Source organism: Thrips palmi, unplaced genomic scaffold (genome assembly GCF_012932325.1).
Source record: "Thrips palmi isolate BJ-2018 unplaced genomic scaffold, TpBJ-2018v1 HiC_scaffold_17, whole genome shotgun sequence".
Lineage (NCBI taxonomy): Eukaryota > Metazoa > Arthropoda > Insecta > Thysanoptera > Thripidae > Thrips > Thrips palmi.
Window position 1 is genome coordinate 137,776 of NW_023144626.1, and position 19,031 is coordinate 156,806.

The following is a 19,031-nucleotide window of genomic DNA, read 5'->3' on the forward strand; positions in this document are numbered from 1 at the left end:
GTCTTTCTTTCAGCAGGCTGAGTCAGAACAGCGCAGTCGTCGCCTCGTCTCCTCCGCAGCCCCGCAGGTCCTCCCATCAGCGAACAACACAACACAGTCCGGAATCAGGCTGCTGATTGAACGCGTGTTTGCTGCATTCGCTTGAAACCGAGTAGAGCAACCACTGCGCTTGAAATCAGGCTTCAGGCTTATTGCGCGTCAGTTCAGTTCTTTCGGTATCAGGGAGAGACGACTTGAGCTAGGCGAAAGAAGAGGAAGTAAAGATCTTCACGACCATGGCGGACGGTTGCCGTCGGCTGCTAGGGCCAATCAACGACCAGGCGCCATGTTCGTGTAGATTCTTCTTCTTCCTTTATTATTATTTCACCTAGCTCAAGTCGCCTGTTGCTTTACCAGTATTTTAAAAACCCTATACACTACGAAATTGCTTTTGGCATCAACGTATGCACTGCTCCACCTGCCTTAAGGCTGAGATGCCTGGAGGACTGAAGGAAAAGGGTGGGGATCCCGGCGCCGCATCCCCCTACCGAGGACGGCTACTCAAAATGACACACACATCGCGGCACCGCGGCGTCGCAGCGTTTCAATGTCAAGTGCCTCTGTTTGCGTGCGAGACTCATCGGGGACCGCCGCGGACCGCCGGGGACCTGCCCCCTCCAGGAGCACCCCCTCCACCGCCGCCACCGCCGCCGCACCGCCACCACCACCCAGGCGGGCCGGCAGGGCCGGGGCTCGCCGCCGAGTGGTGATGAGACGAATCTGGGATTTACTTTGGCCACGGCTATCAGTTCAGACTCCTCGCAAGCCGACGAACGCAGACCTGCCCCACGGTAAGTCCAGGGTGCGCGCCGAGGAGAGGGTGGAGCAGCGCGGAACTCCGGGGGCAGTGTAGTATTGCCCGGCCAACTGTAAAATTTTGTGCACAGCGAAGCGATTGTGGGGATGTGCTAGAATAGGCAAAATGTCTGGCGCATTAGCAACATTATTTTGCCAACTAACACGCGTTTTTGCCACCCGAATGTGAGTGGAATGTGTTTAAATTTTGTGCAATGATTGTTGTAAGTTGCTCCCCTTCTCGGTCGGACTGGGGAAGTTTGCTTTGCGGCGATGCCTCGAACCACGCAGGGTGATAAACTGTGAGCGGTGGTTCAGAGTCATGTCAACGAAGCAGTGATGTCGCGTGTTCGAATGTGGTCAAGGTCCATGCTCGCGTTTTTATTTAACCAAAACAATGAAAATAGGCCTTGCCACACCCTATCCACGAGTCCGTACTTCTGGTCTTATCACGGTGTGAGTGAGCACCACCCTGGAATCCTGTGTTTTAATAAATTTCAAAGTTGTCCAAATTGATATTGCGTTACGGAAATAATTTTCTCTAGACAAGACAAGCAAGATCTGTCAATATATGTCTGAGATTTGATGCAAAATTAAAATTTTATAGCACTTTAAAAGCACCTGTGCAGTTCAATAACTCTTTTTCATTTCCCATCATGTACTGATTAAAAATATTATCATTTTTATGAGACGAATCTATTTCTGTTCCGCATGAAATAATGCCAATTTCCACTGCTTTGAAAATCCACTCAAAGTCCTTGGTCTTATAAATAACCACGGCAATCCCTCGGATTCCAAGGCGGCACTTTCCGTGATTCGACACCTGTAAGGAAAAGGCACGCAGTAGCGGCCGCGCGATCCAAAAGGCGCTCAGTTGCGGCCCTGCGATCTGAAAGGCACGCAGTATGCCGCGCGCGATCCAAAAGGCACTCAGTTTGCCCCGCGCGATCCAAAAGACACGCAGTTTACCGGCCGCCAGCGGTAAACTGCGTGTCTTTTGGATCGCGCGGGGCAAACTGAGTGCCTTTTGGATCGCGCGCTGCAAACTGCGTGCCTTTCAGATCGCAGGCGCGCAACTGAGCGCCTTTTGGATCGCGCGGCCGCTACTGCGTGCCTTTTCCTTACAGGTGTCGGATTGAAGATTGAAAGTAAAGGCTCACCGCAGGAATCTGAGTCTGAGGTGACTGCCTCGACCGGCCGGCCGTCGAGACGTTATAATTCGCGGTAAGGTAAGGTTCAGTGACGCCCGGCCGAGCGGGATGGGCGGATGCCGTTCGGCTGTGCGGCCGTCGGCAGGACTGTTCCAGGGGTGAGCAGTACTCTAAAAAAAAACAAAGAGTTTCTCAATGCGAGACGGAGCATATTTGTCTCAAATCGAGTGGATTCTTTTTGTAATATTTGTTGAGACCGTTACGTTAAGGGGGCTCGTACATGTTAAAAGCACTTTGTTAAAACATTTTTTTGATTAAAAAGGATCAAGATTTTATGATTTCTGTATTCAAATCATTTTAGATAAATGAGTGAGCTTCATTTTGGCATAAAGTAAGGTAACTTTGGCCATTTTTTGGAAATTTAGTAGAAACGTTAAAAATTTTAGTTCTCGTAAGATTTTTTTTTCGCATGCTTGCTCAGATCTGCGGGGGGAAAATCAGGAAGACTCATCCCTAGCAGTGTCATAGAATTGACTAGAATAAGCTTCAAATCTGCAATAGTTTTCAAGAAAAAAATTAAAACATTTTTTTAAATTTGTGCAAAAAATTGTTTAAAAAATTGTTTGCGTTGGCGCCAGGGGTATGTCTGCCACTTATCTGCAGTGATGTAGATGTGAGTGAGAGTGGTCGGGAGGTATTCACTCCTCTGAATCACGTACAGAGTAATCGCTATAACGCATTCAGTCGTTCCGCTCTTTATTCCGTCCCAAAAGTAAGCATTCACACAGTTTCCCACACGGAAAATAGACGTCTAAAAGACGTATATTAGACGTCTATTTGTAGATGGAAATGAGTCTAATAGAGGTCTTTTGACATCTACATGTAGATCATCTACACATAATCTAATGGTCGAATTTGCGACGTCTATTAGACGTCTATTACTTTTCCTCTAGTAGACGTCTGCAGATAGATTTATAATCGACGGACTCAGAATAGCCCCTGCGTACCAAGTAGCGCACAACGAAGGTATCAACGGTCAAAACGCGAGTTGGGTTCCCGCTTGGGAAGGTAGTAGCATCTAGATCGAATAGGGCAGTTCGTACCTGATGTGAGGATTCAGTGGGCCGAGCAAGGGAATGCTACCAGCCCTTGCCACATCCTAAAAATTTTAAGGTCCTCACGCCTCAAGCGCGAATGTAGTAAGAGGACTCTTCAAAAGAAAGGAGAACGGCGTAGAGACTATAAGAGAACTGGCTCACGGAGTCGTCACCGCGAGCGGGCAGACGTGCTTTGCGCGTGGCGCGCTCTCGTGGCAGTTAGGAGAAGCTTATCCGTCTAGTACCTTATCTAAAGAGTAGAAAGACATCTTTCCACTTTGAAGACCAAGATCTCACCCATTACGCTATGGGCTGACCTGAGAAGTTGGGACGGAAATTAATCTATGTGGCGTCTGCATAAAGTCTATCATTGTGCATCTATAGATAGTCTACATGTGATATATTTTTAGACGTCCAAGTTTAAACGACCTTAGCTGTCTACATGAAATCTACCGTGTGGACATCTGCCGATAGACCTTTGCTAGATATCAGGTAGATCTGTCCTATGAGTCCTTAGATGAACTTCGACAAGAAAGATCATCTATAGACATCTGCAGTTGCATCTATAGTTAGACATAGACGGATTAGAGGCGCGTTAGATCATTTATAGACCGTCTACTTCAGTCCATAGATGTCTATAGACACTAAAGATCATCTATAGATTGTCTAAATTTGTCTATAGACGTAGATAGACTTTTGAAGACCACATCTAGACGGTCTAGCTTAATCTATAGACGTCTATTTTCCGTGTGGGTTTGGGGTATCATTGATATCTTCTTGAGATTCCCAGTGGGCTCAGGTATGCTTTTTTTTTGCCTGCTTTCCGGCGTTTGCCTCGCTAAATTGACCACATACAGGAGTATGCAAGTTGAAATCTCAGTGAGTGTGAGTTTAGGCTGCGCATGTTAAAGAGAGCACGTAGGCAGAGCCCTTGCGTTCGCGGCGGGCTCGGTGGCGTACTCTCTGACGAGGGCATGGTGGCCCACTCCATGACGAGGGCATGCTGGCGTACTCCATGACGAGGGGCATGGAGGCGTACTCCATGACGAGGGCATGGTGGCGTACTCCATGACGACGGGCATCCGGCGTACCCCGACGGCACGGTGGACGATGGAGGTTTACTCCAAACCGGCCACGACATGGAGTCATGCCACTCTTGCGGTTTGCCCAAATAACGGAAATAATTCGCGCCCCGGTCGAGTTAGCAGCCCCGTGTCAGGTGTTAAACCGTCCCTCTCTCCAAAACCGCAGGCCGCCACCGAATCTGATCTTGAGCGCCCCCTGGACATGACATGCCTGGACGGCGATGACTCCGCACGGCGTGTGACCAGGCGGCGCGGCATGCGGTTCACCTTGCACCCCCAGATGGCCTAGTCGGCGGACGGACTGACGGACGGCGCACGCGCTGTGGGACATAGGAACACTCCGCGGCGGCAAGCCGGTTCCGAACAATGCTTTCGTCGCTCTGTCTCTCTCGCACTCATGGGGGACGCGGGCGCGAGGCAGGATGGGAGAGAGACAGACGGCCGCACGCGCTGTCGGGTTGTCGGACATAGGAAAACGCCGCGCCGCACAGTGGGCCAGAAGACCGGTGGAGGCGGACAAAACTCTGGACGCGTTTTGAGCTCCAGAGGGGCTAGTGGGATTCGAACCGAACGTGTGATCCCACCAATGGATTCCTCGTTCGGAGAGCAATCCATTGGTGGGGTCAGATGTTCGGTTGGAGTCCCATTTAGCGACTCTGGAGCTCAAAACGCGTCTAGAGTTTTTTTCCACCTCCACCGGTCTTCTGGCCCACTCTGCGGCGGCATGACGGGGACAGACGGCAGCGCCAGGCCGGTGCCGAACAATGCTTTCGTCGCTCTGTCCCTCTCGCACTCGTGGCGCGAGCGGGAGCGAGAGACGCTTGGAGAGACAGAGCGACGCGGGCAGGCCGGACTCCCAATGAAGTGCGCCAGGTATTCCCGGTCCGCCAGGTGGGGGTGGATCTCGTTGGCATGGCGTGCGCGCCGCCACGCGCCTCCTTCCTCATGTCCTTTCTCCTCGCGTCCTTTGCTTTTGCATCCACCCACTGACCAGTGTCGCGGAAGACTTGCAACTTCGACGAAAGAAAAGCCCATGGCAAAGTTAGCTCTTTTCCACGGCTGAGGTGGCTGCTCCTTACCGGCGCGAATCTAGTGCCGGTCAAAACTCTAGACGCGCTCCAGAGTCGCTAAACAGGACGCGAACCGAACGTGTGACCCCACCAATGGATTCCTCGTTTGGAGAGCGATTCATTGGTGGGGGTCACACGTTCGGTCCGAGCCCGATTTAGTGGCGACCGTTTAGTAGCGACACATTGAGTACAGCTCAAAACGCGTCGAGTGTTTTGGCCGCCCCCACCGGTCTTGGCTCACTGTGCTGCACCACCCTCTCTTCACCCTGTATCCGCCACGCCCGAGTCCTTTCCGCCAGGTGTGCAGTGTGGTGACGGTGACGTTTGGTCCAGTTGCTGTCACGAAGTAGCGAAATTGAGAAAGGCGGGCCACCTTCTTTTGGGCAAGGCCCGTTGTACAGTGCGCGTTCCTCGGTTTCGGTTGTGTCGCGGCGCGCATCCTTCCAGAGCTGTGCCCGCGTCGTCGCACTGGGCCAGAAGACCGGTGGAGGCGGCCAAAATTCTACACGCGTTTTGAGCTCTAGAGTCGCCAAAAAGGATTCGAACCGAGCGTGTGACCCCACCAATGAATTCCTCGTTCGAAGACCAATCCATCGGTGGGGTCGGGGTCACAGGTTCGGTTCGAGGCATTTTAGCGACTTTGGACCTCAAAACACTTCTCGAATTTTGGCCGCCTCCACCGGTTTTTTGGCCCACTGTGCGTCGGCGCGTCGCGGCTTAGCCACCTCACACGGCTCCGCACGGCGCACATGGCCACGGGGTTGTAAAGTCGGCTTGCGGTGGACTAGCACGGCCGTGCCATTGTCTCGCGTTGCACCATCGCCGCCAAGGACACAAAAACGTCGAAATTCGTTGCGCGGCCGCGGGTCGCCGCGGGTCCGCTGCTGGCGGCTCGGCTACTTTACACCAATTGGCGCGCCGCTACGAGTTGCTTGTGGCGAACCCAGGCAGCAGCCTGATTCCGAGAGTCGTTTTCGTCGCTCTGTCCCTCTCGCACTCATGTGGTGTCGCGTGCAGTGAGAGAGAGACAGAGCGACGAAAACGACTCTCGGAATCAGGCTGCAGGCAGGCAAGCCCTTGCATCTGATCCTAGGGCCAAGGGTCTGCGGCATCGGTAAGGCAATGCTACGCCGTGCTTCGCCATGCTCAGCGAAACGCTGCTGCAGCCGCACGCCGCACGCCCCGCGCACGCCGCGTACAAGTCTGTTCTGTTTTCTGTCGCAATGTCTTCCCAACAACGGGACGGGGCACGGCGCCGGGTATCTCTGCCTGGCTGCGGACTGATTCCGAGAGTCGTTTTCGTCGCTCTGTCTCTCTCGTACTCACGGGGCGTCCCTTCAGGTGCGAGAGAGACTCTCGGGATCAGTCTGCTGGCTGGCTCGGCCACACGTTGCAGCAGAAGCAGCGGCGCCGCGGCGTGTCGCGGTGCGGCCGCGCGGCCAGGAGACGCGGCGCCCGGAGTCGCGGTGCGCTACACTGTCCGCGAACGGCCGGCCGAATTCGGGGAAAAGTGGAACAGCTGCACTTGGGAGCGGAGTACACTGCTCAAACGGTTGCGACACGGTTCCCCGGCGAGCTCACGCAGGGAGCCGACCTTGAAGCACGTACTGAGGGCTGCTCGTGCCTGCAGCACGTACTACTGCACGTGCCGGGTGCGGATCCAGTAGGGGGCAAAAGGACGGTTGTGGCCCCTGCACTACAAACCTAACTGTCTACTAAGTACACACTTACAAATGCATGCTTGCAAGTACACACTTACAAACGCATGCTTGACGCATGGAGTTATACGGCGTCAAGCATGCGTTTGTAAGTGTCTACTTGCAAGCATACATTTGTAAGTGTGTACTTGGCCAAGCATGCGTTTGTAAGTGTGTACTTGCAAGCACGCATTTGTAAGTGTGTACTTAGTAGACAGTTAGGTTTGCAGTGTGAGTCCCTAGAACCACAGAAAGGCAGGCAAAGCGCCATTGTCCCAGAGAATTTGCGTCGGTACTTTGCCCATCTGGCGGGCCGGGTCCCTAGATCTGCCACTGCCGTTTGTACCTGTAAGAAGGCAAACGGTAACAGTGCTGCTTTGCTCCTCTCTCGGGGTGGCTCTTGATCCGCCACTGGCATGTGCTGCGCTGCGCGCTCCAGGCCCGCCAAACGTCTCAACGTCGCCCTTGTCTGCTTCCAGAGAGCCCCGCTTGTCGTCCGCCATGAAGCCGATGTTCCCCCTCATGGCGCTGGGCCTGATGGGTGCCCTGGCCGCCATGGCGCCCGGCGTCGAGGCCGAGATTCCGATACGTAAGTACCTGGGGGACCTGGCGACGCGGGGTAGCGCCGCACAGTGGGCCAGAAGACCGGCCCAGCCGGCCAAAACTCTAGACGCGCTTCGACCTCTCAGAGTCGCTGAATGGGACTCGAACCGGGCGTGTGATCCCATCAATGGATTGCTCTCCGAACGAGGAATCCATTGGTGGGGTCACACGTTCGGTTCGCGTCCTGTTTAGCGACTCTGGAGCTCGAAACGCGTCCAGAGTTTTGGCCGCCTGCGCCGGCCTTCTGGCCCACTGTGCGCCGTCGAGCCTGGCCGCCGTAGCCGCCGTGACACCGCGTGACGCGCGGCGATACTCCCCGGCCGTGCGTCAGAACAGAACGGTCCGAACGGTCCGAACGGTCCGAATGCCGAGCGCATGACAAGATGGTAGGTAACGACTTGGTGAGTACGCCGACGTTTGTTGCAAGTGCATTGCAAGTGCATTGCAAGTGCGTTGCAAGTGCGTTGCAAGTGCGTTGCAAGTGCATTGCAAGTGCATTGCAAGTGCATTGCAAGTGCATTGCAAGTGCGTTGCAAGTGCGTTGCAAGTGCATTGCAAGTGCATTGCAAGTGCATTGCAAGTGCGTTGCAGGCTTGCAAGGCTTGCAAGATTGCAAGTGCATTGCAAGTGCATTGCAAGTGCGTTGCAAGTGCTGCAAGTTGCAGTGCATTGCAAGTGCTTGCAAGTGCTTGCAAGTTGCATTGCAAGTGCATTGCAAGTGCATTGCAAGTGCGTTGCAAGTGCATTGCAAGTGCATTGCAAGTGCATTGCAAGTGCGTTGCAAGTGCATTGCAAGTGCATTGCAAGTGCGTTGCAAGTGCATTGCAAGTGCGTCGGCCAGTGCAAGGCGGCGCAATGCGTCGTTGTGGGGCAACCGGCGCGACGCTCCTGTGGGGACTAGCCGGTTGCATCCCGCCGGGGTAATGAGGAATGACATTACGGCTTGGCGAAAATGAAAACGCCATTTCTCTGTTTCGCTCTGTACCACACTGTAGCACGCCCGTGCGCGTCTCTCTCTCTCTCTCCCGCAGCCGACTTCATCAAGATCTGCAAGAAGAACGACCCGCAGGTGGACCAGTGCGTCAAGCGGTCCGTGGAAGAGCTGCGGTCGCACCTCGTCAAAGGTAAACCATGTCGACGTTGACGTACCGGACAGACGCCGTGCACGGCCAGGGCACCACGAGTAACCGCCGCGGTTTGCTTGCCAGGCATCCCCGAGTTCCACGTGCCCTCGCTGGAGCCCCTCATCATCCCCGAGATCAGGGTGGGCGAGTCCACCGGCATCCGCATCCGCGCGCGCAACGTCAAGGCCTTCGGCTGCAGCGACTTCAAGATCAACAGGCTGAGGTGAGGACCACCAGCGTCACGGAGAGCGCCTTGGCGGTGGCGCACCCACTGGAAGAGTGTGTGTGAGTGAGTGAGTGAGTGAGTGAGTGAGTGAGTAAAAGGGGAAGGGGTAATCTACCCCTAACAAACGCCTGTTGGGTAGGCAATTCGCAAGCAAAACACACGCCTTCCCTCATGTAAACTCTCACGCCCACTCTCGCGCTCACGCTCACACCCACGCCCATGCCCACGCCCATGCCTACGCCCATGCTCACGGCGTGAGCATTATGCTCAAGCCAATGTACATTAAACTCACTTCTCACTCTCACGCACACACTCACACCGCCCTCTGCCCACAGGGTGGACCTGGAGCGCAACGACATCGAGATGGCCATCACGCTGCCCAAGCTCTTCATCCTGGGCGACTACACCGTGGACGGCAGGGTGTTCCTGCTGCCCGTCAGGGGGGCCGGCCAGCTCAGCGGCAACATGAGTAAGCCATCGCCTTCGCGGCAAAAACAGTGATGGGGTTCCGCAGTCCGCCTCTCACAGAAAGATGTGCAAAAAAAGGTCCGAAAAAGTAAGGATTTTTTGCGGTGATCCTGGAAAAATGGCCATCTTTTTTTCCACGGTGGCGTGGCATTGGGAAAACTCGGGCACTGTCTTTGCCGTGATTGGAAATCAAACGACGACATATTTGCTCTGCTTTGTTCCATTTGTTGTTTCATGTTTTGTTCTCTGTTTTAATTCGTTTCCGTTTGTGTGACTCCTTCTCCAGCCGACTGCAAGGGTGACGTGCGTCTCAAGGGCACGGTGTCCAAGCGCGACGGCGTCGACTACCTCAAGTACGACTCCCTGGTGGTGCGTATCGCCGTGGGCCGAGGCTCGCTGCACCTCGACAACCTGTTCGGCGGCCAGCAGACGCTCGGTGAGTGCACTGGAAAAACTGCAGTTCTGCTAATGTGGGTGGCGAATGGCAGACGACCGCCGGCCCGAACCCAACACCTTACCACAGTGGGCCAGATGACCGGCGACGGCGGCCCAAACTCAAGACGCGTTTTGAGCTCCGGAGTCGCTGAACAGGACTCGAACTGAGCGCTTGACCCCACCAATGGATTTCTTGTTCCAGAAGAAATTCATTGGTGGGGTCACACGTTCGGTTCGAGTCCCATTTGGGGACACTCGAGCTCAAAACACATCCTGGATTTTGACCGCCTCCATCGACCCCCTTCATTCACACGTCATGTTCCCTCTTTTCAGGCGAAATCGTCAACGCGGCTATCAACAGCAACTTCAAGGCGTTCTTCAACGAGCTGAAGCCCTCCGTGGAGCGCGCGCTGTCCCAGGAGTTCCTCAGCGTGGCCAACAAGATCGTCACCTCGGTGCCTTACGACAAGCTGTTCCCCAGCTCGTAGGCCGCGCTCTCTGCTTCGGTGGAACTGCGGAAAAACTGTGATTTCGAGCGTCTAGTTCCAGTCGCGAATATGAATATGAGCCGCTCCTCCTCCATCTCACCGTCATTGCATTGCCATAGCCTCTCAACCATTACCGCTCTATCTATCTCTCTCCCACCCGCATGACACTTTGCGAGTTGAGAGACATCCTTTTCAGTGCATACAAAGCCTCTGTTGCAGCTTCTCGATCATTTACCAAAGATATTCGCAGGCGGTTCAGTTTATCGTTTGGTTTAAAAGTAGGACAGATAATGAAAAGAATATTCCTAGATACGACGTGCGTGTCCTCGCGCTGTAGATTTAAGATTAGATAGCTGCCAATACCTTTGATAATTTAGACGCTCTCAAAAGACCCCATAATTCTAATTGTTATTTTAATTGTCTCATAATGTCGAGTTTAATGTTACTTGTATGTTTTTATTGTAAGTGAAATAAAACTGATAGTTGGTAAGAAACAAACTTTATTAAGTCAGTACTAGACGAGTCACAGATAGTCATGAAAGCAACCTAACCCCGCCTTGCCCCGCAACGCAATAACCTCACGCGATCCAAATTCCAGACAGCCGTCCTTTTCCGCTTCTTGCGGCGTGGCACGGCTCCCGGGCCAGTCGAGCGATTCAGAAGAGTCGTGTCGCCACGCTGTCTCTGTCGCGCTCATGGGGCTCTCCGTGAGGGAGCGAGAGGGACAGAGCGACAATCTCCCGCATCGCTCGGCAGCACCCAGCACATGGCGGACAAGCAACCGTCGCACTTAGGACCCGCGGGTCAAGGCGACCGCACTGGTCGTCCGCGAAGTGCTGCGAGTGAGGCAACCCGTCTGAGCCACCGTGCGCCCTGCAGACTGATTCCGAGAGTTGTTCCCGTCGCTCTGTCCCTCTCGCACCCATACGGGACGCCCCATGAGTGCGAGAGAGACAGAGCGACGAAAACGACTCTCGGAATCAGTCTGCGGGGTCTGCAAGGGGCACGGGCCGCGCCGAGGGTGGCCGTCATCGTCATCACAGTGGTCTTGTCCTCCGCCAGACAGAAGAGGAGGCGTCCTCACGTCGCCACGACCGCCTCGCCGCGGGCCAGCTCGCGGAGGCCCACTGTGAAAGAGAGACGAGTTAGGTCCAGCCGTTTTGTCCTCACACTAAATGCTTACACGGTAAAAACGGTTCCTGGTTTTCCCAGGAACTGCCTGGAAATAGGCCATGTCCCTACCATAGGCGTCCTGGGAAAACCAGGTACCGTTTTTACCGTGTATGGACTTTATGTCCATAACTATGGCCGTATTTGTGCATACTGAAGTTATGTACAAATTTGTACATAAATTAGGTACAATGTTTCACATACTTAAGCACAATACGGAAATATTGTTCCTAATTTATGTACAAATTTGTACATAAGTTCTTTATGCACAAAAACGGCCATAGCTATGGTCAATAAAGTACAAAAGACATTTAGTGTGCTGGACAGCGCTTCGTCGTTCTGTCTCTCCATGTCTCTCTCACACTAACGGGACGCCTCCCGAGTGCGACAGAGGCAGAGCGAAGAAAGCGCTGCAGTGTTGCTGGGTATTGTAGGTCATCCGCACGAACCGAGGCTGAGGCTGCTGAGGCGCTGGCCGAAGACGGGCTCGGGGAGCGGACCCTGGACGCCCTGCACGTTCCTGGCGGCGGCGGGGGTCGGCAACGTGCGGTAGAACCGGCGGCCGGCTTGGTCGTGCGCCGGGCCGTATCCAGTGTAGCCGGCGCGGAGGTCGGGGGCGGCGCGGCGGGCCTGTGCGGGGCCGGGGGGCGGGTAGTAGCCGCCGCCACCGCCACCGCGCAGCTGCAGTGCCGGCGACTTGACCCCCTGCGGCGCCGGCAGCTGGTACAGCTGCAGCGCCCGGGCCAGCTGCAACCGCAGCTCCTGCACCTGTGGGATCATCATCATCATCGTCATCAACATCACCATCAGCAAAAAAATTACATCAATAATAGGTGAGCCCGAAACAGGCAAACCGTCGCCTGCTACATCCATGGTGCCAGCAGCTCCCGTGGCTCGTCTTCCATTCTCGAGACTCCCCTCCCCCTCCCGTTAACACGACGTGACAGCGCCAGCGCCTGACTCGTAGGCCACCCTTCCGGCAGAGGTGCTCGGTGGACTGTCTATCCAAGGGGGCAGGCTGGGACTTCTATTGATCTCGCTAGCAAGCTATAGCAATAGCTATAGCAATAGCTATAGCAATAGCTATAGCAATAGCTATAGCAATAGCAATAGCTATAGCAATAGCTATAGCAATAGCAATAGCAATAGCAACAGCAATAGCTATAGCAATAGCTATAGAAATAGGTATTACTTTAGCTATTACTTTAGCTATTACTTTAGCTATTGCTTTAGCTATTGCTTTAGCTATTGCCCTAGATATGGCAATGACATTGGTGACTGAACATCGTATGCCTTTCCGGCCCGGCCGGTCACGTCGGTGACACTATAAAGTATCCACTGCAAACCATACCTGTTCTCGAAGCTGCTGCAGCTCGTCCTCCTGGAAGCGCACGGCCTGCTCCAGCTGCTGCTGCCTGCGTTGCTGCTGCTGCTCCTGCTGCTCCCTGCGGCGGTCCAGGTCGTCGATGGGCTGGGGTGGCAGCTCCTGCTGCGGCGTCTCCAGCGCTGGGTCCTTGGTGGAGGGCGTCAGGGAGGCCGCCGTGGCGTTGGACCGCTCGCGAGCTGCAACCAGATGCAAGCGCCGTACAGAAAGCGCCTGCGATATTGAGGATAGCCTGCACCGCCACGCTCGGCCGTCGTGCGGGCTTGCCTACCCGGCCTTCCACAGGCGCTCGGCCGTCGTGCGGGCTTGCCTACCCGGCCTTCCGCAGGCGCTCGGCCGTCGTGCGGGCTTGCCTACCCGCCCTTCCACAGGCGCTCGGCCGTCGTGCGGGCTTGCCTACCCGCCCTTCCACAGGCGCTCGGCCGTCGCGTGCGGGCTTGCCTACCCGCCCTTCCACAGGCGCTCGGCCGTCGTGCGGGCTTGCCTACCCGGCCTTCCACAGGCGCTCGGCCGTCGTGCGGGCTTGCCTACCCGCCCTTCCACAGGCGCTCGGCCGTCGTGCGGGCTTGCCTACCCGCCCTTCCACAGGCGCTCGGCCGCCGTGCGGGCTTGCCTACCCGCCCTTCCACAGGCGCTCGGCCGTCGTGCGGGCTTGCCTACCCGCCCTTCCACAGGCGCTCGGCCGTCGCGTGCGGGCTTGCCTACCCGTCCTTCCACAGGCGCTCGGCCGTCGTGCGGGCTTGCCTACCCGCCCTTCCACAGGCGCTCGGCCGTCGTGCGGGCTTGCCCACTCACCAGGCACCCCACTCGCTCCCACTAGCCCCATAAGAGCATCCCCCTCGGCATCCCCGCAGTGGAGTTGAGTCGTCTTGCTCGTTGGGTATCGATGATTAATACTCGGAGGCCTTCGGCTGATGTGATGATCTGATGCTGCGGTTTTGAGCGGACAGGACAGAAAGGGGATCGCAATGCGGAATCGAACGGCGGAGCGAGAAAGGAACGGCCGAACAAAGACGGAGCGGCCAACAAAGGATGGACGCGTCCCGGAAAGCAGCGCTGGAGCGGCTGGAGCGGCTGGAGCGGCTGGAGCCGTCCGGACAGGTGCGTCTCCATTTACAGCAGTCGACACCCCTGACAGCGGCAGCACACTGAGTCCGCAAATCGTTTTCGTCGCTCTGTCTCTCTCGCACCTATGCGGGACGCCCGTGAGTGCGAGAGAGACAGAGCGACGAAAACGACTCTCGGAATCAGTCTGCAGCAGCAGCAGCTCCGACAAACCTGTTCATGCAAAGCCTCGGACGGTTTGGCAGAGGGCCGCCGCGCACACTGTGCAAGTGCTGCCGCGGCACTGCGATGGGATAGGACTGGCGGGAAGCAAGGAGGCAAAAGTAAAATCGGTGCAGCACGCCGAGCAATCTGGTGCGACAAAAAAAGAAGGCGCCAGACTGTCGACATTCAACAGACATTCAACCGGAGAGTGTTTGGTCACTCTCCCGCTCTTGCAGGACGCCACGTGAGAGTGCGAGAAGGACAGAGGACAGCCCCGTTCCGAAGGGGTCCGCTGCCTCGGCCCTCGGCTGCCCTCGGCTGCCTTACCTCTGGCGCGCAGGGCCCGCAGGTCCACCAGCACGCTCACGAGGCACTCCCTGGCGGGGGGCGCCCCGTTGGGGCACGGCGCCAGCCCGGTGACTGCAACAAGAAAAAGCACTATTCGCAAGTGGTGCATTTGCAAAAAACAAATCTAAACTTTTTTTTTCCGAGGCACTGTTTTGTTAGATGGTTTGTGTTTTTTGCGTTATTCTAATCCCCTGACGTCTCGACGCCCCACCGGCTCGCTCTCGACTGACAAGTGACTCGAGGCGTGGCAGGCCGTGGCGTGGCGCGGCGACTGTTTTGCTTTTGGCGTTCGTCGGCGTTCGTACTTCGTACGCACCTCATCATCGGTAATGGCGGCCTGCAGGCTGATTCCGAGAGTCGTTTTCGTCGTTCTGTCTCTCTCGCATCTCTGTGCGGGACGCCCCATGAGTGCGAGAGAGACAGAGCGACGAAAACGACTCTCGGAATCAGCCTGCGGGCGTGTCCTTGGCGGTCCTTGGTCCTTGCAGTGCTCACACCTTCCTCCCTTTATTTTCCCCGGCAGGACTTCTCCAGGACGCGGCGGCGGACTCTGCCAGCCACTTAATACCCGTCAGGGGGACCCCGGCGGGGCGGGGCGGGGCGGGGCGGGGCGGGGCGGGGCGGGGCGGGGCGCGGGCATGCACGTTCCCCGATCTTCTTTTTAGTCAGACGCAGCCATCATGTGCGGTGTCATGATACACTACGACTCCCGGAGAACGATTCCCCCAATACAATCTTTTAGGAGGAGACGAGAAAAAAAGGCGAAGAGAAAAAAAAGACGCGACGCGTCCGAGTAATCCGTTTTTTCCCCCCACGGCGTCATTTTGCAACCGCTTTGCATGCCAATCAGTGGACTAATTATTCCGAGCCGCGGTTCGTCGCTCTGTCTCTCTCGCTCCTCAGCGGGGTGGTCACCAGTGCGACAGAGGCAGAACGACGACTCCGCGGCTCGGGATCGTCCCGGCCCGTCCACTCACGCCCGCGCGTCGCATAAATCCGCTTCTTGTCAGGAGACGCAGAAGACCGATTCCAAACTGCGCTTCGTCGCTCTGTCTCTCTCGCGCCCCGGCGGGGCACGCCTGAAGTGCGAGAGAGACAGGACAGCGTCGTGCGCAATCACTCGGCAGCCCCGCCCGCGCTGCTGCATCCGCACCATCCGCACCCTTCAGGGCCGTGACGTCACCTCGCGAACAATGGCATCACGCCTCGCGCGAGCAGCAGACTGATTCCGAGAGTCGTTTTCGTCGCTCTGTCTCTCTCGCACCCACACGGGACGCCCCACGAGTGCGAGAGAGACAGAGCGACGAAAACGGCTCTCAGTCCGCAGCGCAGCGCCATCCTCCTCCTTCCCCGGCGACCCAGCTGACCCCGCGGATAGCAGCTTCGTCGTTCTGTCTCTCGAGAGCGCGAGCAGTGCGAGAGAGACAGAACGACGAAAGCGTGGTGCAGCAGGTGCACGGCGCGGTGCTTCACCGACAAGGCAGCCACCATGACAGCCACCGCCACGACGCCGGGATCAGTGGAGCCAGAAAGTTTGCGAAAAGGAGCCTAAACACATCCCTCTGCTCTGCAATATGCAGTCCTGCCCACTGCGGTCGAGCTTTTGCTTGCTAGCTTAGGAAGGATGAGATGCATCTCGCAGCTACACCCGCTGTGTTTCAGCCTGGTTCTGCCGACTTTTCTGGTCACAGTGGTCTGGCCGCTGCCTGCCGGATCGGCCCGGGGCCGAGGGGGGAAGAGGATTGCTTCGGACTCGATTAATCGAGAGAAGGACTTGCAAGACTTGATGGTCATGAGGAGTCGCGGTTACCTCCGCGGTCGGCTCCCGGTTAGCCCCCCACCTCCCTCAAGTCCCTTCTGAGCCCCCTGCCCCCCACCACCCCCCACCCCGCCTCGCACTTTGGAGGTCTGCGAACTCACTTGTCTGTCCAGCCTCCGCGATGGACATGACTTTGTACTCGCCGTATATAGAATGGCGATGCCTCCGGGCTCGCCGGCAGACTGATTCCGAGAGTCGTTTTCGTCGCGCTGTCTCTCTCGCGCCTATGCGGGACGCCTCGTGAGTGCGAGAGAGACAGAGCGACGTGAACGACTTTCGGGATCGGTCTGCAGACTCCGAGCGGGCTCCGGGTAAGGAGCGCCTGTTGCTGCAGGCCCTGCAGGGTGATCCTCGGGGTGATGCCGCCATGGCGGCATGAGGGACTCACGGCTTGGCCGCTTGGCTTGGCCCGCCTCCGAGGGAAGGGAATGCACTTCTCGGCATTTCCCATTTCCGCGCGGCCCCGTCCGGGAGTCGGCCTCTGCAGACTGATTCCGAGAGTCGCTTTCGTCGCTATGTCTCTCTCGCACCTGTACGGGACGCCCCATGAGCGCGAGAGAGACAGAGCGACGAAAAAGACTCTCGGAGTCAGCCTGCAGCGTGTTCCAGGCGGCCCGGGGTCGCGCACGCCGCACGACGCCTCGAGGCTGTTCCCTTCACCGAAAAGCCCGTCGCGGCGCGGGATTCGAACCCGGGTCCCGACGTTCCGGGCCCCGCGTGCCGTGCGGCGCGAGGCGCGGCGTGACAAAGACGACACCAAGGCCCATCTAACGAGGCCTGTCTCGCAACAATGTCCGACGCGATCATAAAGCTGGCGAGGAGTAATACGGGAGGAGGGTGAACGACCGACGAGCGCGGGGCGGCCGGCCTGGCCCGGCGACGCACAGTGGGCCAGAAGACCTGTGGAGGCGGCCAAAACACGAGACGCGTTTTGAGCTCCAGAGTCACTAAACAGGTCTCAAACCGAACGTGTGACTCCACCAATGGATTCCTTGTTCGGAGAGCAATCCATTGGTGGGGTCACACGTTCGGTTCGAGTCCCATCTAGCGATTCTGGAGCTCAAAACGCGTCTCGAGTTTTGGCCGCCTCCACCGGTCTTCTGGCCCACTGTGCGACGGCGAGGTGTCCGGGAGGGGCACCCCGCCCCGGGTCCCAGCCGCCCGGCCAAGAGGCCCGGCCCCCGCCACTGCCCAACGCCCCGCTATGCGCGGCCATGATCCTGACTGAGGCTGGAGCGCAGGCACTGCTGGAACTGGCGAAGTCACAGGACGGCCCAAGACTCGGAGCGGCCCAGCGGCTGCAGCGGCGTCCATAAAATCGGACTGCAGGGGCAGGGGTTGATGGCCATGCTGGCGGCGGCAGGGAACAAAAGGGCATTTCCACTTGCCCAAATATGATTTTACAGTGGCGTGCCTACGTCCGTTGCGGGCTGCATGCATTTCTATTAATGAGTTTTTGATGTGGGTAACTTATCTACAGTTATTCCGGACATGATTTACTGAAACCTTAAAAAAAGTTGCAGCGGCAACTCCTTCATTTTCTTCTTCTGCCTCTTCTCCTCCTTCTTCGTCTTGTTTTGATGACTTCACGGGGAAGCACCTCGGCATTGAGGGAGCCCCGCTCCAGCATTGACCCCAGGGGCCCCAGGGCCCGACGCACTGCCATGGCACTGCCACTGCGCGCCTACAGTGCCGCCACTACCGGGACCATAACGCGCGCGCGCACTCTCATAAGCTCTCGCGAACCAGCAGAAAGCGGAAACTCGTCTCAAACCAACCTTGGCATCCCTGGATAGTCCTTCGCCCTGCCGCCAAGAGTCAACAACAACAACAACATGGCTAGAAAAATGGGAAACTGGGGCCCAAAAACACCGGCGTGCGGCACTCTGCAGCTCTGGCGAAAATGTTGGGCAGTAAGTAAGCAGGCCGGTATTCAGAACGCTGCGACCGACCGGCGTGTTTAGGCAGGCTACGTTTTGTCTACTTTCCTGATAACACTGCTTAATTCGTCCGAGAGTGCCCCATAGTCGTTTTGTACTTGATTATGTTAGTACTTCGACAACACCTACACATCTGAAGTCTGCACCCGTTTACCCCCCCCCCCCCCCCTTTCCCCCAATTTTTTGGCCTTGACGAAATTGATGATAAAGACTCGGTACAGAGACAACGACGGGGTGAAAGCTAGTTAAGCATAACTAGCATTGCTCAGCAGAGGCGGGCTCGGGGCTCCTCAGATTGTCGTGCGTGACGGAGACGTACTCAGCTTGGCGTCGACGCGGTGGTGCGGGGAGTGCAGGGCCGCGACGCACAGCAGCAGTGCGGGCAAAGCCGGCAGCAGGACGTGTCGCTGTCGCGCGTGTTTTGCGTGCCGAGGCGGGTGTCGCGCGGCACGGCGCGGCGCGTGCGCACTGCAAGACGCGCAGGTCGCGGGGATGGCCATGCTGCCCGCCATCGTGGAGGCTGGCCGTGCTGCGCAGTGCTGCGCAGTGCTGCAGCGACGCGGCTGGAGGAAGGACTGCCCCGGAGGACGGCCAGGACGGCCAGCACGCCGCCGGCAGTGCCGTCCCGCACCGCCACGCCACAGCACGGCACGCCACGCCACAGCACGGCACGCTACGCCAAGCCACACCACGCCACACCACACCACGCCTCACCAGCGCGGCTCAACGCTCCACCTCGCTGAAGCGCGAAGCAGAATCCTGCACGAACTCATCGCCAAGCTGCCAAGTCTTGAAGGGCGTTCTGGACGGATGGCTGCAGTCT

At 57.1% G+C, this 19,031-nt stretch overlaps 2 protein-coding genes across 2 annotated transcripts; one reads left to right on the top strand and one right to left on the bottom strand.

The window, feature by feature from the left end:
- Nucleotides 1–714: 714 nt before the first annotated feature.
- Nucleotides 715–10,768, top strand: LOC117643832 (protein takeout-like). The gene is made up of 7 exons (XM_034382947.1): nt 715–830; nt 7,414–7,523; nt 8,569–8,661; nt 8,746–8,884; nt 9,223–9,356; nt 9,642–9,791; nt 10,124–10,768. Exons 2-7 carry the CDS (start codon nt 7,436–7,438, stop codon nt 10,276–10,278), a joined length of 759 nt encoding a protein of 252 aa, XP_034238838.1. The 5' UTR covers nt 715–830; nt 7,414–7,435; the 3' UTR covers nt 10,279–10,768.
- LOC117643919 lies at nt 10,761–18,720 on the bottom strand. Its single transcript, XM_034383105.1, has 5 exons — nt 18,528–18,720; nt 14,429–14,521; nt 12,800–13,011; nt 11,898–12,216; nt 10,761–11,405 (listed from the first exon to the last, which is right to left on the bottom strand). The coding sequence occupies exons 1-5, from the start codon at nt 18,718–18,720 to the stop codon at nt 11,359–11,361; spliced, it is 864 nt and encodes a 287-aa protein (XP_034238996.1). The 3' UTR covers nt 10,761–11,358.
- Between the last annotated feature and the right edge of the window lie 311 nt (nt 18,721–19,031).